The sequence below is a fragment of the Lactuca sativa genome, chromosome 4 (assembly GCF_002870075.4).
Source record: "Lactuca sativa cultivar Salinas chromosome 4, Lsat_Salinas_v11, whole genome shotgun sequence".
NCBI lineage: Eukaryota > Viridiplantae > Streptophyta > Magnoliopsida > Asterales > Asteraceae > Lactuca > Lactuca sativa.
The window spans coordinates 407454032-407476395 of NC_056626.2; the positions used below are offsets into that span (position 1 = coordinate 407454032).

The 22364-nt window shown below is 35.0% G+C and overlaps 3 protein-coding genes across 4 annotated transcripts; 2 read left to right on the forward strand and 1 right to left on the reverse strand.

The window, feature by feature from the left end:
• The first annotated feature begins 1292 nt into the window (after positions 1–1292).
• On the forward strand, positions 1293–3230 carry LOC111921676 (uncharacterized). Its single transcript, XM_023917263.2, has 3 exons — positions 1293–1579; positions 2636–2762; positions 3050–3230. The coding sequence occupies exons 1-2, from the start codon at positions 1418–1420 to the stop codon at positions 2759–2761; spliced, it is 288 nt and encodes a 95-aa protein (XP_023773031.1). The 5' UTR covers positions 1293–1417; the 3' UTR covers position 2762; positions 3050–3230.
• A 6444-nt stretch (positions 3231–9674) lies between these two features.
• LOC111921666 (glyceraldehyde-3-phosphate dehydrogenase, cytosolic) lies at positions 9675–12110 on the forward strand. The gene is made up of 9 exons (XM_023917251.3): positions 9675–10008; positions 10096–10196; positions 10506–10618; positions 10703–10802; positions 10890–11097; positions 11186–11283; positions 11363–11505; positions 11616–11789; positions 11879–12110. The coding sequence occupies exons 1-9, from the start codon at positions 9981–9983 to the stop codon at positions 11919–11921; spliced, it is 1008 nt and encodes a 335-aa protein (XP_023773019.1). The 5' UTR covers positions 9675–9980; the 3' UTR covers positions 11922–12110.
• A 2082-nt stretch (positions 12111–14192) lies between these two features.
• Positions 14193–16058, reverse strand: LOC111921652 (prohibitin-3, mitochondrial). Of its 2 annotated transcripts, none has more exons than XM_023917242.3 (2): positions 15151–16058; positions 14193–14526 (listed from the first exon to the last, which is right to left on the reverse strand). In XM_023917242.3, exon 1 carries the CDS (start codon positions 15995–15997, stop codon positions 15155–15157), a length of 843 nt encoding a protein of 280 aa, XP_023773010.1. In that variant the 5' UTR covers positions 15998–16058; the 3' UTR covers positions 14193–14526; positions 15151–15154. The 2 variants fall into 2 exon arrangements, with proteins under 2 accessions (XP_023773010.1, XP_023773005.1); XM_023917237.3 differs by having other exon boundaries at positions 14193–14530.
• Positions 16059–22364: the final 6306 nt, after the last annotated feature.

The following is a 22364-nucleotide window of genomic DNA, read 5'->3' on the forward strand; positions in this document are numbered from 1 at the left end:
AGAACTTACAACTTACTTTTCATCACTTAAATACTTATGAACTCACCAGCTTAAATACTGATCTACTCTTTCAAAATAACTTGTATTCTCAGGAAACTAGTAGACATGTACGAGCACTGGGATTCAGAAGATGGAGTATAGTAGCTTCATGTCTTGTTTTGTTATTTACTTTTGGAGTCAATCTTTTGTGAATCACATACTTTGTAAACACTTTAATATTAATGCAATGGTTGTTTGTTACTTTGATTAGTATGATGCCTGTGTTGTGATACTACATATGACGTCCTCCGCCCCCGAACGTTTCCGCCGTTCCGGTTTGGGGTGTGGCATTTCATGAAAGATTTTGCATTGCATCTTGTTCTTAGATGGCATTCGATAACATAGTTTCAGTTTAAACCAATAAGTTTTTACCTGTAAGATTTCTCCATATTTTCACAAAATACGGTAATGTTAATTATAAGTATATTGCTAGAAAATAACAACACGCTTTACATTTTTTTACCAACACACACTATATATTTTATCTTTTTTATAATAGCAATGTTAACTATATGGTAAATTGGAGGAAATAATAACGTGTTCTACTCTTTTAGCAAAATAGAGGGGTGTATTTGCATTTCTTTAAATAACATTGTACTTACGACTTTCAACTAATAATAATAACAAAGTATTGTTATTGCAGTAAATAATAACAATATGTAACTTATAAAAACAAATTATTTTTTCATTCCTTGCCCATAATAACAAAGTACTTGGATTTATTTTCTCGTTTGAGCCAAATTGTCGGGACCCAAATTAGCAACCGGTCAATCTACTTAGTTTTGGCCAAACCATGAACACCCTTTCAGGAACCATCGAAAAAGGTGGTTGGTACATTTCATATAGACATTAACAAATAAGATGTATCATATTATTATATATGCATTTTAAATGACAAAATTTTGGATCTCTTTATGGAATCATTGAAAATCGAGTATTATATGTAAATCTTTTCTTAATAAAATAATGTATTCTGAAAATATATCCAAATTAGTATTGACAATTTAGTGTGATTTTGGATGAATTTGTTAGAAGAGGGTTGAATTTTTAACATATAATGTTGTAATATGACAAATAAATTTAGATATCATAACAAATAAAATTATTGAAGTACATTGTTATTCATCACACTTAACCCTTGTTTTAACAAGAGTCTTGAAGTAAAGGGACTGAAACAGAATACATGGAAAAGTAAAGGGTTAAAATAGATGGTCTATATGATTTAGGGGTAACATGTGTAAATGAAAACACAACGCCAGCATTTGTTGGATTTCTGAAGAAAACACTGGTTAGGGTTTACAGTGATCCGAGAGTTACAGATTGGCTGGCAGCTCGTTAGGGTTTTAGAGGATTCATTCGTTGAATTTGTGTGCATAAGATGAAATCAGTGGTTGGAATGGTGGTGTCGAACAAAATGCAGAAATCGGTGGTGGTCGCCGTCGACAGGCTCTTCCATAATAAACTCTATAATCGCTATGTCAAGCGCACCTCCAAGTTCATGGCCCACGACGAACAAAATCAGTGCAATATCGGCGATCGAGTAAGTATTCCCTTCTTATTTGTTATGTTAAAATCTTTTTTCTGCTAACGACGCCTTCTGTAATCGAAGTCCTCTTTGTTACTGCAACTATTCGAAAAAAAAGAAGCCACTCGAATCACCATAAAAGTGACATTGCAAGATTTGTACAATATGCTCTAACCTGATCATTTCACCTTTTAGGTGTTATGATGAAATCATATGAAATTGTATCACAACATACCAATAAGTAGAATTTTATTAATTTTGAAATAAGAACAGTACTTGGTCTGGTCTTCAATTAAAAATTCCGAAAATTTTCCTCTAACTCTTATTAGGAAACAAAAATGATCGTTCAAAACACCATTAGCAATTATATACTTATATTTGGAGTTAATGTTTGCAAAATTTGAATAATGTGCTCTGATACTGATGATTTTCAACTTCAGAGTTGATTCAGTTAGTTGTATATGGGAAAGCATATCAACATATATATGGCAATATACAATAAATGGAATATTGTTTGTCTGAAACCTACATTCATTTTTGCAATATTTGGTTTTTGATCATTTTGCACTTGGCAAATTACATTTGAGAGTCTGAGTTAGAAAGTGCTTCCAATTTTCTCAAGTATCAATAAACAGTGAAGAAAATTAGTGTTCTTTTTATAGGTTTAGGTAGAACTTAGACCTCAGTTCTCAGTTAATCATTGTCTTTTAGCCAACTGTGACAATATCAAAGATAGGTGTCATGTAATCACATAAATTAGAAAATAAAGTGGGTGAAGGGAACAGACTCAAATGTAAGGATCAATAGAAGCATAATTAATAGGAATGAAGATTCACTTATAATAATCAAGATAATGTAACTATGCAAAACATTGGTTTTACTTTTCTTTTTTTTTGTTTTGTTGATTTAGATGCCAAAATATTGTTATAATTATTATCGAAAAATAATAGTTCAGTGGCCAATTTAACCTGAAAATAGTTAAGTGGCCAAACTGATAAACTGATGAAAGTACAAATGTGGAGGAGGAATTTATAGTACAAATAAAAGTAAACTTATAATTGTTATTTTCAGGTTAAATTGGACCCTTCAAGGCCATTGAGCAAACGGAAGAACTGGGTTGTTGCAGAGATTCTGAAAAAAGCACAAATTTATGCACCTCCCACCAAGACACCACTACCCGATTCATCTTCATCCTAAGGTTTTCCTTTTCCATAACCAACCTACTTTTATTTATTTATTTATTTATTTCTTCATAACTCTTCTATTCCAACATTCTATTTTTAAAAATTCTACTCAATCACAACATCCAAATACAAACCAACTTTTGCTATTATCATCGACTACATTTTTCGAATTCTAACAACCTAATTGAGACTACAAGTTGGATGTTGTAATAAACAAATAAATGATTATTACCTCTGAAATATAAAATGCACTTTTTTCATTATGTGCAAATACTGACATGCTTTTTTTTTTTTAAAACAGGTGAAGACTACATTTTGCTAAAACGTGGGTTTGTTTGTCTTGATTGTAGTTTTTGGGGAAGGTTTTGCATCATTGAATCTTGTTCCTGAATCGCTTTCTACAACATAATTTCAGATTATTAAACCTATCATGTGCCGAGTTTTTGTTAGTTTTAATGTGTAAGATTAGTCCATTGAGAAAACATGGTATGCAAGAAATAACAACGTACTTCACTTGTTTTTTTTTTTTTTTTTTTTTTTTTTTTTTTTACCAAAACAGATAATATATTATATTTTTTTTCCCATAACTTCAACGTCAAGTATAGGGTGAATTTCAAGAAATAACAATGGATTTTATTTTTTTAGTCACATAGAGCAATACTCACATTTCTTTACCGATAATGCTAATGTACTTATGTCTTTTTACCAATTATAGCATTGTGCAACTTATAATAAGCAATGCACTTACAATTCCTTGTCCATAATGACAATAAATAAAACACATTGCAACATGTTGGTATTATGGGTAAAATAAAATATATTGTTATTATTGGTGAAAAATGTAATTATGTTGTTATAGGTAAAAAAAAAAACATCTGTTTATTGTCCATATTGGTACGTGAGTGATTTCACAATTTGCCCTCAGACTTTATTGTGTGATGAGAATCGAGAGGTGAAAATCCAATCTATTGTGTGATGAGAATAGAGAAGAAAGACATGGAAGAAGGGTTCGCATAATCATACTTGACTTTTTTAAACTGGTTGATTCAATAAATTATGACATCAATGATGTAACTAAAATATTGGAGCAACTAGATACATAATATGATGAGGGAAAAGCTAGAAGATTATATATAAGCCAATAGTTGGGACATACATGGAAAAGTTTCAACTTGAAGTTAACTCAAAATAATAAACATTTATTGTATTATCTCCAATTTAGTACCTGAAGGAAATGCAAAAATGATAGCCTATCATTTATTCAGCAAGTGGAACCAATCAGATATCATATTTTAAATCTTTTTAGCATGTTGTCATTCTCAAGATCATTTATTCCTCAGTCTTTTTATTAGTATAGCCTTTTAATCATTTTTAATACATTATGTATGACAAAATGACTTCCTTTTTGGGAGAGTAAAACGACTATTTTATCCTTTTTAACACGACATGCCAAAGAGCGTGTGATACAATGATCCATTGCAGCACAAAATGGATAAATGCCGTCTATATATAAATGAACAAAGACTCTTTTCTTTAATGGATTGAATGAGAGTAAATGACCAATTTACCTTTTCTTAACAAAGGAAAACCCTAAAAGGGAAACAGGAGCAATGCAATCTTTTTCATTTCTTCTTGAATGTCGTCAATTGGACACCTTTGAAACCGATCTAATTCACTTTAAGAGTCACACATCGAACCACTCTGTTCACAAAGCCATCCAAACTCTTCTATATGATCTTTTGTTTAAATGCATACAAACAAGAGAGTTCCATACCTTGGTCAATGGTCATAATCCAAAACCTCAACCTCATAAATCTTTTCAACTCCATGAGCAACAACTGTTGATTTTTTTCCTTTTACCACAATCAAACTTCCCTCCCCCAACCAACATGTCCAATCGAACCATGCAACCATCACATTAGTTTAGTTTCCATATATTATATTCTGCTCTTCAAAATCCTTTCCACCTCATCTACACTCAAATGCCTTATCCCATTCTGCTTCAACCATCTTTCCCCTCCTTCAACTTGTTTCTCCTCTATTTTCAATTACTTCAAGTTCAACCCCTCACTCAATTTCCCAAAAAACCCTTGAGGCCTCAAACACCGATCTTTAAAACCCCCAAATCAACACCATCAAATCATTCCCAAGCCTCTCTACACCACCATCGGAAAACTTCACATAGCTCATAAAAACACCATTAAAAAACAAGCAAATCTATTGCACTCGCCACCTGCCTCCACACTCTAACAAAATCCATCTTATTTAAATTCATTTCCAATATCAACACCCCCAACCCTCTTGGGTTTTTTCGATCCAATGTTTTTTATTTTTTATATATTCGCGACTACATGCATCAAAACCCCGAAAAACAACTTTTGATAGCTTCTCAACCCATTCGATTGTAAATTCCTCTAATTTACGTATTTCCTCATCAAATATACCACCATCTGATCCCATTTCAATGAAAAAAACTTCTTTGTGCCATTCTTTTAAAACAAATTCAAAGTAACGAGATTCATTTATACACTTTGTTACTTTGGTCAAAGCGGTCAACCCTTCTGCTTCTTGACATTTCACAGTTAAAAAATCCAAAAACTTGTGTATAATCGGTGCACTTGCTAACCTAATAAACCTTGCTCTCATTGCGACACCTGGCAGTGAATTGCACCTCTCGATTATAGACGATATGTGTCTCAAAAAAGCACTTGTGGTTGCAGGTGATTTGTACTTCTCTAAACCTAAAATGTTGATTGATTCTGGTTGGTTTGGTTTTTCGGGTTCTATATCGGTTTGGGCGGTTTCTCGGTTTCTTGGGTTCAACCCATACACTTACGGGTTCTGGGTTTAAACCCATGGGTTTTAGGTTTAAACCTATTTTCCAGAAATGGAGCAATAAGTTAAATAATTCAAAAAACACCAAATTGAAGTTAAATACTTCAAAAAACATGAGTTTTACAACCAAATTGTCTATTACAAGTTACAAACAAAGTCCGAAATAGTCTATTACAACCAAAACACAATCAAAGTAAAACATAAAGTCCTGTCGATTAGACGATTACAACCAAACACACAATCAGACTAAAACACAAAGTCCAGAATTGTCGAAACTGAAGAAATTTTCGATATAAATGAAAAGAGCTCTAAAATTCACATAATACCATATATGATATATGATATATGATATAAAGCAAGACCCATGTATGAACTGAAGAAATTTTTTTGATATAAATGTCACTCTTTAAAGATAAAACATTTAGATGAAAATATATTTCAGAAACTAATTTTACAAATTACTTTCTAAAATGTAATACATTGTCTTGATTAATTAAAAAAGTTAATACATCTTAGTTATAATCATCGTACGACTAATGAGAAGGCAAACGGGAAACAAGTTGGGTTGTTAAGCCTTTTTGTATAGTAAGGCCGATTCTTATGAAGATTACATCCATAGATCTAGGGGATATAACATTGATATGCATAATCCGTACTGTACTAAGAAGCTCCACCGCATCCGGCGCAAGAAAACCAAACGTATCAAATGCAAATGGTATGAACATGTGTTAATTTTCCATGCACGGTTTCTCATGTTTGATGACCTTGCATGTAGCAGCTTTTAATGCAGCATGTCCCGCCGTGAAGCCCCCGACCCTCAAGCCTACGAGAGGGGATACCCATGTAAGGTCCACACATGTGTGTTTCCCTCTAACCCATCCAAAAATCAAAACGTCAGCCTGTCTAAGGGTTGACCTTCCTTCTGTCGAGCCAATCAAGAAATTCACAGTAGCCTCTTTTTTGGCGGAAACCCCAACATACTTACCCTGTCAACCAAAACAACCCTAATTATATTGTGTCTGTATATGAACCCCGGAAGTTCTTTGCAATGAATAACATGCTCTCCAAAAGAGTCCAAACTTGCCTTGCAACACACCAGACATATCTCGTCGGTTGGGAATACTGGAATTATGAGTTAATATTTGAGGATAGTACGATACTTCATGAGAGACATATGTTAGCCAAACTCATCTATAGGGATAGCTAGAATAAAATCTTGAACATGTGGTGCACGTAATGTAACACCGTGAATTTCAAAATAATTTTTCGCAATATAAAAAAAACATTTCTCATTTAATTTCATAAAAACATTAAGTTTCAAATTCCAATCTGTATCATACAAATCCCAAGATCACATAAATATATCAAAGTCCCCTGCGTGTGTACAGATCAAGCTGGCGCCTTCCCACGGTCATCACTAGTACCTGAAACAACAACACCAACACTGTAAGCACGAAGCTTAGTGAGTTCCCCAAAATACCACACATAAAACACATATTAGCCACTCGAGGCTATAACTCTATGGGTCCGTGCACCTAACTCTATGAACCCTCAGGTTCTAACTCTAGGAACCTTCCGGTCCTAACTCTGAAATCATGCACAGCATAAATCACATAGAAATAATGCAGTACAACACATGGCATACACATAACATACATACACTAACACATAGCTCTGATTACCTACTCAAGGTAAAGTATAGTGAGAAGACTCACCTCGCGTGCCTCGGTATCTCACGAACCCTGGAAATCCCTCGTGCTCGATCCTCCGAGCTCTAATCCTCCTATAACATCACATGACTCTAATTAACACTTTTTATCTCTAAGGTTGACTATCCCAAGAAGTCAACACAGGTCAACGGTCAACGGTCAACTTGACCGGACTCGGCGAGTGCACATGGCAACTCGGCGAGTCTAGACGTTCTCACCAACTCTCTAGGATTCCCTTTCTACACGTCGAGTACTCCCCTGACTCGACAAGTATCACCTAGCAGAAATCGCGGGGCCACCCCGACTTAACTCGCCGAGTCTCAAGAACGACTCGGCGAGTCCCAGCTCGACTCAGTCCACTTGACAACCCTCTCTAACTCGCCCTGACTCACTGAGTCAACCCATGACTCGACTGGACCACTCACTGGCCGGTCCAAGGCAATCTTCAAGCTACTCGCCGAGTCTGCTCATCGGACTCGGCGAGTCCATGCCATGCAATCACTCAAACTTGCTTCTAAGGTCAGATCTATTCCAACAATTCATAGATCTGGCCTTCCTAGACTGATTCACCACGTAAAGCCCCAAACTTGGTGCATAAACAACCTCTATATGACCATATGAGAAGAATTATCAACAAATCTCACTACTCAAGGTCATAACCTCCATTGTTCTCTATAAAGCTTGATGAATGAGGCTCTCTGGACCTCTATGGATCCAGATCCGAAGTCTCATCACTAGCAAGGGACTATTTGGCCATCCAATCAACTCAACAAGGTCACAAGAAACCCTAAAATCAATTATACTTCACAAAACAGGAGATGAGTCGAATTCATACCTTTAGATAGAAGGGCTAAGCTTCAAATCCACCGAATAGCAGTCTCCTTTGCCTCCTCTTGGCTAGAACCTCCCTCTTCTTTGCTAAACAACACACAAATGTCAAGAAATGCTTCCTTTCTCTCTCAAATCGCTAAAGCACTCTAGGGTTTCTCTTTATGGACTGTTGGGTGCAAATGACGGCCATAAGGCCCTTTAAATAGGTCCCAAACCCGAGAAATTTAGGGTTTCATTAAACAACGTGGACTCGCCGAGTCCAGACGAATCCCGCGTCCAGAATCGCGACCCTACTCGGCGAGTCTGAGCTCCAACTCGCCGAGTCCCCTCTCAAAACACAAAAAAAATCAAAACAATAAAATACCTGGAAATCCGGGCTGTTACACGTAAACATTGAAAAACTGATTTCTGTCGAGCAGTCATGTTGAAATGCACTTCCATATCTTGGATAATTTTACTAAAAAGGGCACCCGCCAGTGTATTTTAGGATTTTTTTTTTTTTGGGGGGGGGGGGGGGGGGGTCCTTAGTAGTAAAATTGCTAAGGTCAATGTCCAGAAGCTTGTTACGAAGAGAAGTTAAGGCACAAGTATAATCAGAATCCATACCATAAATGTCGTTATCCCGTAAGATGTGGTCTTGCAATACCCAAGATTGGGCTCTTGAGGCAACAAAAACATATAAGGTAGCCTCTACTGTCGAGCATAAATGTAACATCCCAAAATTTAAGACCAAAAATTTCATTTTTAATTTAATAACTAGGATTTTACCCATCGTGCGTTGCGGCCGCGGTAATTGATTTAAGTAGAGGAACTATTTCAGTAAAAAAATCAGGGACCAAAACCATGTCAAGAAAAATGCTTAGAAATAAGCACGATAATGTAAAAAATATTTGCATCAAAACGTAGATAAACTCGAAACACCCAAACATAAAAAATACGTCCAAACATAAAGAAACTCTAAATTTAGGGAAAATGACACAAATGTCCTACCAACATTTTAGGGTTTACCCTTTGAGTCTCTAAAGTTTTTGTCGGGCTGTATGAGTCCCTAAACTAGGATATGACCTGCTCTTTTAGTCTCTGTCAACCCGTAATAGCCGGTTCAGTGACCTTTTAGACCAAAAAATTCACATTGTGCCCCTATAAAGCCAAAAAAATAAGTTTGGATATATATATATATATATATATATATATATATATATATATATATATATATATATTTCTTCTAAAATGCTAAAATATCAATGGTAATATCTAAAATATATTTCATCTACTACATGACAATATTTAAGAACAAAAACTAAGCAATCAATGCGACATTCTACGAAGATGGTTGGAGATGAAAAGTTTTGTTTATTAAGAAAGCAACATTCCAAATATATGTTCAGTTAGTTATTATAAACGGAAGGATGATATTATTAGAATTTTAATTATTATAACAATTTTAAGATATATTAAAAACATTATAATTTTTTTTTTTTTTGGTGGGGGGGGGGGGGGGGGGGGGGGGGGTAAATAAAGGTTTATAAAGGGTAAAGATGTAGCACGTTGCTAATTGTAGCCGCTGGTGTGGTTGGAACTGCATTTCTATAAATGTGCTTTATCGCAACATCACCGTTCAAGTAAAATTTCCCGTCTCCGATAGCCGCGCTGCACGGACCAAAGCGGTTGGTCTACACACAACCCACGACAGATCCGCCGCGATGCCATCACCACCACCTCTTCTCCCCCTTTCATGCTACATTTTTCATGTATATATAACCGCTACTAGCCACTACACTTCCTCCATTACAGCATTACTACAAGTCTACAAACACATTCCTCCTTAATTCTCAATACTTCTCAGTTCAGTTAATCATGGCAAAGGTCAAGATCGGAATCAATGGTTAGTTTGTGATCCGATCCTTCGCCAATTCCATTGGTGTTTGTTCCATGATGCTCGATTGATGTATTTTCCTTTTGTTTTGTGCAGGTTTCGGAAGAATCGGCCGATTGGTTGCGAGGGTTGCTCTACTGAGCGATGATATCGAACTCGTTGCCGTTAATGATCCTTTCATTACCACCGACTACATGGTACTTGTCTCAATTCTATCGCTGTAATTCGTTATTGTTTCAATTATTTATGCACATCAATCGACTCTGTGCTTCATCGATAGATTGATAGTATATTCCATTTTCATTATTATCGACTGCATACTTGTTTCGATTGTTATATGGGATTCAATCGATTCTCTCTTTTGATCGATGGATTGACGATTTATTCCGTTAGGACGTGGCAATCATTTGGTACTCGCTAACAGATTGTCATCGTTCTTACTGTTGATTTCTGCATATAACATGGGATAATATATGCTGATCTTCGATGGCTTCCATTTTGTTCAGATTTACATGTTTAAGTACGATAGCGTGCATGGGCAATGGAAAAAAGACATCAAAGTGAAGGATTCCAAGACTCTTCTCTTTGGCGATAAACCTGTAACCGTTTTTGGCATGAGGTACTTTTCTCTCCATTCTTTAATTCACCTAGAACAAGAGAGCAAAGTGTTATAGGCGGTTCATCTTTTTCATTTGTTTTACAGAAATCCAGAGGAAATCCCCTGGGGTGAGGCTGGAGCTGAATATGTTGTGGAATCCACGGGAGTTTTCACTGATAAGGAGAAAGCCGCTGCCCACATGAAGGTCTGCATTTATATATATCACACTTCATCTTTCATTTTTGTTTGAGAAGAATGTTAGAAACATGCATGTTGTTAATTTGTTCCTTAGGGAGGTGCAAAGAAGGTGGTGATCTCTGCTCCAAGCGCAAATGCTCCGATGTTTGTGATGGGTGTGAATGAGAAGGAATACAAATCTGACATCACCATTGTCTCCAATGCTAGCTGCACCACTAATTGTCTTGCTCCTCTGGCGAAGGTTATTCATGACAAATTTGGTATTGTTGAGGGACTTATGACCACTGTTCACTCCATAACAGGTATATACATACATATATGTTGAATTGTTGATGGTTGCAGATTATGATCCTAATTAATTAACTGGTGTTTGTGTGTATATATATATAGCAACACAAAAGACTGTTGATGGTCCATCAATGAAGGACTGGAGAGGCGGAAGAGCTGCTTCTTTCAATATCATTCCAAGCAGCACTGGAGCTGCAAAGGTAATTACTATTAATTAATCTATAATATTATATGCATTATAGATTATAGATTAATTAATTAAGCGATGTGTGATGTCAGGCTGTTGGAAAAGTTCTGCCTGCACTTAATGGGAAGCTAACAGGGATGGCCTTCCGTGTGCCTACTGTTGATGTGTCGGTGGTTGATCTTACTGTGAGGCTGGAGAAGGCTGCCTCATATGATGAAATCAAGGCTGCTCTCAAGTAAGCTAGGAAGTGAATGACCTGATGTCTGATGAATGATGGATGATTCCATTAATTTCAAGAATCAAGAGAATTGATGGATTTGTGAATTAAATGTTGTGTTTGTGTAGGGCGGAATCTGAGGGAAGCATGAAGGGAATTCTTGGGTTCACGGAGGATGATGTTGTGTCAACAGACTTTGTGGGTGACCTCAGGTCAAGCATTTTCGATGCTAAAGCTGGGATTGCATTGAACAACAACTTTGTCAAGCTTGTCTCATGGTATGACAACGAATGGGGTTACAGGTATGTATGTATATTTTATATTGATTCTACTCAAAAACTTGGTTTTGATGTTACTTAATTTGTGGATGGATCCGTGATTTTTGTTGCAGCAACCGTGTGGTTGACTTGATTCGTCATATGTCCAAGTCTTAAGCTGTTTTTGTTACTGTGGGTGCTTCTTCTAATCATGCATTCTTTTTGGGAATAACACGAGTGAAAGAGAGGCTCAGTATAGTTTGATCTTACATCGTTGTTTGATGTTTGATGAGAGAATCTGTGTATCTTTTTTTTATTGAACATTTTGGTTTTGGTTGAGTAATGCCATGATTTTGTTTTTTGTTATTGCGTTTGTGCCATTGAATCATCTTTATGTTCTATAATTTTATGTTACATGAACTGTAGGAAGATGAAAGTATTGCACCTTTTTTTTACCATTTGACCTTTTAATAAATTAAAAGTTCCTGTGGCAATGAACGCTATTGTATTCCAAGGAAACTAAATTTCTGCTAACTTTTGGAAATTGTAAGCTAGAGAATGAAAATGAATCGTGTTTTGTTTCAAATATATATAAAACATACAATCCGAGATATTATTTAATATTTGTACACTTATACTACGATAATAGACGGACACATCTGTACATCCCTATTCTAATAAATGAATAGTTTTATTCTCTTTTTGCCAAGTGTCACTCTAATACAACTACTCATTAATATTATGTCATGTACATATATTAAGCAATTCATTTCAAAATTCAAATTTATATTTTCTAATTATACGTTAAATTTGAAGTTATAATAACCTTAAAATTTTGATATATCTATTAATTAATAATTTAATTAAAATTACTTATTTAAAATAATTGATTAATAATTATAAATTTTTATTATAAAATTTTAATTAGTTTTATAACCGTAGTTCCCACGGATTATAAACTAGTGTCTCATATAATAGTAACGAACATTTATTGCTAATATTGCAACTTAAAAACTAAGGTTGTGATTTTTCCACTAAGATTTTATATTCGTACACTGAAAAAAAATATGTATGGACATTTATACCCTAATATGTATGGACATTTATACCCTTCCATTTAATTGACATTTACCGAAGGTATAGAAAGACCAAAGAACTTGAATCTATCTCTAGTCAAGGCTCCGTCGAATCCTAAAAATTCTCCATCTCCATCACTTAGGCCTCAACAGCAAATCCCAAATTATTTTAGCAATTGTAGGTTTCTTTTAGAATTGTAGGTTTCTTCTATATGTTTGTTTTGATTGGGTATGCTAAATTTAAGAAAAGTGGTGATTAAAATGTGAAATTAGGTTAAGTGAATTGGGATTGATGTTGGGAGTAATGGAAGCCATGTGAATGGTGAAGAAGATGAACAATAAGTGCTCTTTCAACGCAACAATCTCACCTTTAATTACCCAAGCACCAATGTTTGCATCTTTTTTCACTCTGCTCTCGCTTATGTATATTCTTTTCTAATATATTTGAGTAATCAGACATTTTAGTATAAATGTTTTCCTTTGGTTTGTTAAATTTATATTCATCATGATAAGGATACATGGACAAACCTTGATATCTAATCAACCAGGATGGCTAAACTTTTCCAATAGCTCCAATTCAAATTTTCCAAAGGGAAATTAACCATCAACATTTACCTAATTTTATTCCAAGCAACTTATAACTTTTAGTCTTTTACTGTTTTACAGTATAAGTTATTGTTGTTACACCAATTTTAATCTCTACTTGACAATCATCTTGAACATGAATTCTCAAAGAATACAAGGCAAAATAGGAATATAGGGTAAAACCCTCTAAAATACAGAGAAAACTAATAATAGGGTTGAGAAAATACAACAAATCAGAGACAATGGAAGATGTGAACTTCCTTTAGCAAGCTGAGAAACAAGCCACACGGTACATCGGACGCAAGAAGAAAAGTAACTTAAGTGTACGAAACTTGGAAGTTCAGCGGGGATGGATTAAGTTCTTGGTATCTATTTCTTCAATAATTACTAGTAATTAAATTAAGGGTATAAATGTCTATTGACAATTTTTTCTGTGGATGAGTAAAAACTTTAAGTGGAAAAATCAATTATTTTCATCATATAATATTATCTTCTTTGATTATCGTATTTGACAAACTATCTTCTTAGCAGTGTGTATAAAAACTAACAATTTAGTTTATGTTGAAAAAATAAATGCAAAAAGGTATTTTAATTTTTAAATGAAGGAATAATATAATAAGAATGTCTTTTATTTTTCTGGCTTTTTACTATTATTATATAATCATTCTCATACTCAAAAATACATATTCCAATTGTTTTTCTTGTTGGTTGATGGCATGATTAGGCAGGCATCAAACCTTTTAAATTTTAAGGTATTCAGAAGACAGACTTTGATAACCATCCAAAGTAAACAAACACAAACAAGATTTGAATTTTGACAGACGTTTAACAAAGATATCAGATTGCTCCTGAAACAAAATAAGCAAAAGCCGAAATGCTAGTCAACCACAACCAGTGTGTGTAATCCTCTGTCTTATCACTTATGATCATACATATCAGAATATTAAAGTAATAAATCGGTGGTTCGTTTTCAAACTCTGCTTTTCACCATATCCCATTCTCAATTGCCAATCACATAAAATTAAAGTCTTTAAATGTTTCTTTCAACTTCTAGACCATTATATAGATAAATAAAAGCTCTCTAATCTTTAATCCACTCCGACTTTCAAATCAAACAAGTCCTGCCTAACAAAAAAAAAAAAATCGTATCAATTTACAGCTGCTACTCATAGCTGATATCATAAACATCAACTCTAACTACCCACAGAAAGTCAGAACTCAGAAACACACAACCATGGGTCAATGAATATCGTTTTATTAATGATTCAGTTTTCACACAAAAGTTTAAAATATCGGTTTAATAATGACAAGAAAGGCATGTGGAAAAAGAACACAATAATTAATAAGGAAACATTGCAATTAACATGAAACATATTCTAAAATACAAACGGTTGCAATTTTTATGAGATGGGTATGGCTAAATGCTAATATAGCCTAAAAGCACAAAGGAATAGCAAGAAAGAAAGACCAATGAGGTTTGATATTTAATAGAGTGCATCAACAAATATTTTATTTTCCACTTCAACATATTACTAATTCTCTCTGTAACTATAGAAAGAATTTCAAACCAAATGCAAAATTTTCTTTAGATACAGGGCAAGCATTAGTTTTATTCCAAACATACGATTAAAAGCACAACTGTGAAAAAACTACGCTAGTCAACCAGGACCATAGAGAGCACATACGATTAGTTTTATTCCAACACATTGTTATCTTATTCTTAGACAGAACAGAAGTAACATTACCAATTTAGCGAGATGGATTAAGCCCTAGAAGCATCTGGCTCCCTGTGTTTGGAAGGTACATGACATTGTTACTCCTGGCCAGGGTTGTAGAGATCTCCCTCGATGCTTCAATTCTCCTAAGCTCAATCAATCCCATTCCAGCAGCAGCTGTTGCATCAGATATCAACTTAGCAGACTCACTCTCTCCTTCAGCCCTTATGATTGCAGCTCGCCTCTCCTGTTCCGCCTTAGCAACCACAAACTTAGACCTCTCAGCCTCTTGCTGAGCCACCTGCTTCTGCTCCACGGCCTTTGAGAACTCCGCGCCATAAGAAAGGTGAGTGATCGCTACATCATCAAGCACAATGTTGAAGTCCTTAGCCCTGCGGATCAAGCTGTCACGAACCAACGCCGACACGTGCGGACGCTCGGTGAGAAGCTGATCGGCGTTAAATTGAGCAACAACAGCCTTCAGAACTTCATTCCCAATTGATGGAAGAACCTTCTCGTCGTACTCGAGACCAAGGGTTTTGAATATGGAGGGCAATTTGTTGACTTCGGGGCGAGATAGGACACGTAAAGTTAGGTTAACCATCTGCAGATCTTTGGTGCCAGATATTGAAGAGAAGGTGTGGGGCTTTGTTCGGATGTCGAATATGTAGGGTTTTTGAAGCCATGGAATGAGAAAGTGAGTACCTTCTCCGACAGTATCGTCAATGACTCCACGGAAACGATCGAAGAGGACAGCACGCTGGCCACCGTCGACGGTGTAGAGGGAGGAATTGAGGATTGTGGCTGAGGCGCCGAGGCCCAAGGCGGCTCGTGCTAGATTGGTCAAGAAGGAGACTGCCGCTTGGTTGCTACCCATTTCTTGAAGAATGAAAGAAGATTGGAGAAGAAGGGTTTTAGGGGTGGATTTGGTTTGTGGTCCAAGTCATGAAGAAGGGTAAAACCCTGTACGATAACCGAATTACATGGGTCGGGTATGGGAGGTGGAAACTTGCAGATTCTTTTGGCCCATTTGAGCCCAAAAGGGAAGTTCGTTAAACAGAACGGAAGTGCCTTCGCCAAGACACCAACAGTAATATAGAAAATGAAATTTATTATTTTATATTTGTAACAGGTGGGTTTTTTTTAATTTATTTATTTATTCTAAGACCTATATATTATACTATATATTATATGGATTTATTTTAAAAAAAAAATAAATATAAAATTCTAAATATCTGAGAAAATTTGAATTTATAAGAAAAATATTAATTATAAAAATTAAGTGTTTCTTTTTCACTTTAAATTTAACCAAATAACTTAGATAAATAAACAAAAGAAAATAATGAGATTTTAATTTAGTAATTTTGAAATTAAAAGGAAAATCCAATAATGAAATTGATATCCAATTATTATTACATTTAAATATTATGTTGAATTTAATAAAATGGAAAACCCATAAAATGACATGTTGAATAAAAATATTTAAAATAACCACAAAATGACATGTGGCAAAATGAATAAGAATGTCACATATGAAAAAAAAAATTATTTATTAGAGTAGATAAGACTTATAATAGTTTATATATTTATAATCGGTTAAAAATATATTTGACTAACCAAACTATTAAAAAGAACACATATGACAATGAACAAAATCATTTGAAAATGGTTCAACCATTAGTTTTTTTATTTACAAAAGTTTTTGGATTAGTAAAATCTTCCGACATCTATTATTATAAATGCTCTAATAAAATAATAGAGTAAATTACATGAATGGTCATTGTGTTTTGATAGTGTACTCGGGCCAGTCGCCCAACTCAGTCCAATACTAGCTCGTATCCAACAGAATGATGAAAGAATATCGGCCTAGTCGGTAATAGGCCCATATTGACCTGACAAATTACAACTTATTTCCACAAACTGACAAAAGCCTATTGTTGAAATTTGATCCAAAAGACAATACCAAAGCACAACGGATGAGAGACAACATACGAGACGTATACCATGACTCGCGCATACAAAAGATCTTGGCAATAAAGTATAAAGGTTGTACACAACTAGTTAGCTGTTTTACCCAGACAATGGGAGGGACCAGATAAAACCAAATACCCACAAATAAAGGAAGGCCTATAAAAACCCCTGAATATCATATAGTAAGGTAAGTTCAAGAGAGGACCCAAAGAACTCTTAGCAATTTATTTCTTAAGCCTCATACAACGTCTAACTTAAGAATCAGAGAGCAACACCCAGGTCCAACCCTCGGTGTAGTTTTCTAACCTAGCAGTTGTTCATCTTTTGCAGCGTATCTTCAAGAATACTCATTAGAAAGGGTCATCAAACACCATCTATCAAGGTAGTCAGAAGATCACGTAACAACATTGACATCATTAATATAGTAAAGACGTCAAAACGACTTCAAATCACTGGGCTCACAATCTGATTCCACTGAAAGGTAGAAACAACAATACAACATGCTTACACAAGATGTGTCGTATACAACAAAACCAAGAAAATCAAGTACAAGGTGATGAACAAATCATGATATATGGAGAAATCCATGATATATGTATACACCTGATATACTACGATAACAAGAGTTGAACTGAGATCATGTACAATCATCATTTCTCAAGATTGCCAAATTCAATAACAAAAAAGCTTAAACAACCTGACGTGAACCTAACAAGTTTGACGGACATTCAGTATGGCCCTTGGGAATATTATGTTTGCCACTAACCCTGCACGACCATCACACACAAGCAAAGAATACTCAAATGTTAGATTTCAAGGCAATATAGTCGCCATAACCATGCAATATAATATTCAGGAGAAGTGCAACGAAGAAATTGGAGGCTATTGCATCAACAATTCACAGCTTGATAAGGTTCAAGAGCACAACAGGGCATGGAACGGTATATAGTAAACCATTGGTCACACTTATTGTAACATCCCAAAATTTAAGACCAAAAAGTTCATTTTTAATTTTATGTTGAGATTACGCCCAACATAATACGATGCTCAGCCCCCTATAAATAGAACTTGAGGGTTGTCGATCTTTTTTGCTAAATTCACCATTCTTCACCCCTTTTTCTTTCTTCTACTTTGCGAGAAATACCCCCGAAGCCCCGATATCATCCCGACACCCGAAGCCCCGAAGATCCCGAGAAATAGAGTTGTCGAGCCGAAACTCTGTCCGCGAGAAGCTTGATTTTTTTGGAAGATATCTCGGTTTCATCAAATATTATTATTTTAAGAGTCGTAGTGCTGTCCGAGCATCGTCTTATCAAGTGAGTATGTAACTACTTTCTTCTACCCCATAGATATGAAGTATTTGCTATGAAATACGTGCTATGCGTTTATATGTTGTTTGTTTACTTGAGATGGGTGTTGGATGAATGTTTTATATAGGTTTTAAATGAGTTAAACGGTATATGTATTTTATATCTACAAATATGTTGGGTAGAACATGGGTAGATGAGATAGTTGGTGTGTGATAAAAAGATGAGTTGGATGATGAGACAAAAGGTTATATAGATCATGAGATCAGGGTGACAGGTGAAAATGAGTGAGACCTTTACCCAAGCGATGGCCCTGTCATTCATCAAAGTAGGGATGACAACCATGGACTATTCTAAACAGTCCAGTGGAACACTTGCAGGCTCGCAACTTGTAGGTGTTGTGAACTTAATGTTCACCGGTGTACTCTAAAAACTCATTGACATGCATTGTGAGAGGGGTCTAGAAAATGATATCGTCGTTAAACGAGAAAAAACTTTGGTAGCTATGGATTAAGACATGGTTATTTGTTATAAGTCTGGGATTATGGATTAGGTAAGGAGGTAAATTTTAGATATGAGAGTATAGATCGTGTCGTTGTGGGGGATCGACGGGGTGGGGTGAGAGTTGCTTATATATGGTGAAATTATATGAGTTTGTGAATTATAAAAAATATATAATATAATATTGTGGGTTGAAAACCCTATATGCTCACCAGGCTCTCAAGCCTGACCCACTCAGTTTCATTTGAATTATAGGTAGTGGCACAAGAGCATAAGTTGGTTGACAAGACGAGAGATTTTGGATTATAGACCAGTAGTTATAAATAATTGTTGTGAGGTCTATTTTTGTCCTATTTATGCTTTTGGTCTGTTTTAGAACATGACATCCCGAAATTTTGTTATATAATAAAAATACATTTCTTTAAGAAATGTTTTGATAAATTTTTATCATATTTTGTTTTGGAACAAATTCCGCAACAGTTTTCTTTAAGTGATTTCTGATTTTAAACAAAGCATAAACAAATCGGTCTTTTTTGGCTGTGAATTTGGGGAAGTCACAGTTGGTATCAGAGCATTAGTCTAAGCGAACTAGGAATTTGTAGGATTTCTAGACTTAAATTTAAAATGCTAGGTAAAGATTGTGATATAAGTGTCTGTCATATTTTAGACACGAGCACTAGTATATTTTAAGAAAGACGCCTAAAATGCTTTTATGTGCTAAATGTTATATGTTTGCCATATATGAAATTGTTTGTTCGGATCTATGGTATGTTGCCGACCAGATCTGGAAACCTTATGTGTTTAGGATTCTAAGCGTATGAATACAATATTAGAACTAGCATGTAAACGTTTCGGATTGATAAGGATGATTTGAACGTCTATCGAAATAGAGATCTAAATTCTCCTAACTTTGTGTATATACTGAAATGACAAGCACGCAAAATGGATTAGGAAACGATAACCCGCAGTCTGAGCCACACGTGATTGAGAGTGCATCAGAAATAACAGCTACACATGAGCCAATCATGATGGCAGGAGTACAAGCAATGGTACGGACGATGTTGGATCAACAGATGGAAGAGACAAAATGTTTACTTCAATAAAGTAAGGACGAACTTACTGTGCCAATACGCCATGCACCTACTCTTCAGATAACTATCGGGGTTTGTCACACCCCCGAACCAGACGGCGGAAACGTCTGAGGGTTCGCGTGACTTTAATTGAATATCATCACAATGAATATACATGAATCATAACATAAACATCACCATGCATCAATATATTACAACTGGAATTGTTCACATCAAGTATATTGTTTTAACATTACACATTCATAACATAAATTGTTTGAGTGTTTTCAACAACATAACATCCTAACATTACTTCATATTACCCTTCCGCTTACCTGTTACCTAAGAATACAAGTTATTTTGGAAAAACGTCAACATATGAAATGTTGGTGAGTTCATAAGCAATGTTGTGATAAAATGATTTGTGTAGTTTGTAAAACCCAGAAAATCCGATATTTTCATAAAAGACTTTTGTTTATCAAAGTGTGAAGATCCATAAGTTGATGCATGAATGATTTCAAAAACATATATATGAAGGGTATTTTGTATTATAGTTATAAAATTTTTGAGCGAGTAGTATTGAATTCCCTGGAAAACCCGATGTTTTCCGATGTTGAAAGGTATCCGTGATTACTGATTTTTGTATCGTCATATCCAATGAATATTGATTACTCCACATTGAATATCTTCCTAATTTCGTCTACTTTGATTTCTCATAAGCCTTAGCGAACGAAGAGAAGAGGAGCACTATGTCCTGCTACCATCGTAAGTACCTTAGGCTGTCCGGGATGCGAAAGACACGATGGTCCAACTCGCATTTGATTACTTTGACCTTACTAGCCTTACTAATGGGCCACTAGGGCCCAATAGCATATAAAAGCTATTGAAAGTCCTTTTACACGGAATTGGGTCATAGGAGGCCCAATAACATATAAGCATTATCCCTTTGGGCCCAAAGATCATTTTGATGGACTTGCAAGATCCATCAAGCATGATTTGAAACTCTCAACCCCAAAGTTTGTAAGTTTACTCATCGTAGTTATCGCGTATCTATTGAAGTGTTTGATTTAACGATTATTGTTTTTGTATTGATTCGATACCGAATCGATTCGTTTATAACGATATTTGGGGTTAAACGTGTATTCGTTTTTCGTTTTGTCGGTAGTCTTGAATTTTTATATTTTGACTTAATGAATTAATTTGTTTAAAAGTAGAAGTTTGACCTTTTCACTACCTTTCTTTTTATAAAAATAACAATTTTAGTCCTTTATATAAAAGAATTTCATTTTTAGTCTTTAAAACGTTTTCTTGACACTTTTGCATCATAAATTTGTTGAAAAGACAGTTTTAACCCAAAACTTATTTTGTTAACAGATTCAGCCCTTCAAGAATGGTATTTCTCGGTTAAAACCCCATTTTTTTGTAACTTTTACAGTTTTGCCCAAAATCCAAAAACTTTACATTTTTGGTCCTTTTTGGTAGTGAAAAGCATTTTTGACCCTTGAAATAGTTTTATTACGCTATTTATCCCCTGTTTTGAAGAAAGTTTCATTTCAGCCCCTTAAATTGTCATTTTTCGCAATTTTAGGCTTATTGGGCCAAAAAGCCCAAAATTAGCCCATTAAGCTAAAAATTTACATTTCAAGTCCTTTGAAAAATTTATTATTCAAAAAAACAATTATGGAAACTATTTTGACTCTTTTGGCCCTTAAGAAACCGTGACTTGACCATTTTTAACCCTAGTTTTGTATATTTGACATTTTAAGCCCAAAAATGGATTTTTATGTTGACATATGTTCATCATAATCTTATAAGTTATTGTTCTTGACTTGTTTAGTGTAAAATAACTTAGATTATGTTTGTTTCCCTTCTCATATCATAGATCTCGAGATTCACCCCTTTTTATTTACATGTTTATCACAAAAACACATAAAAATACACATACATGCATAAAATCACACATAACATACACATACACATAGATCTACACGTTTTCTTGTATTCTCCCCCATAAAACACATGAAAACCGAAAAAAGAGGGGTATGAAGCTCACCTTGAGTTGTAGTTTCAGTTTTGAAAAGAGAAATGAAGAAAGTTTCGTTCCTAGCAAGTCTTCTTGGAAGATCTCGAATTTAGAGGCTTCTAAGATGCAAGATCACAAGTTTGAATAGATTTCGAAGAGATTTTTGATGAGATGAAGTAGCTAGATCATGGATCCAGGCAATATCTTACCTTAGAGGATGAATTTTTGGGATAATCTACTTGAAAGCTTCCTAAATCTCAAAAATTTGGTGGAGAGTGAAGAGAGTTTCCTTGAGAGAGTTTTGAGTGAAATGTGTGTGTGTGTGTGTTTGTGTTGTGTTTGGCCGAGAGAATGAAAGAGAGGAGAGAAGAG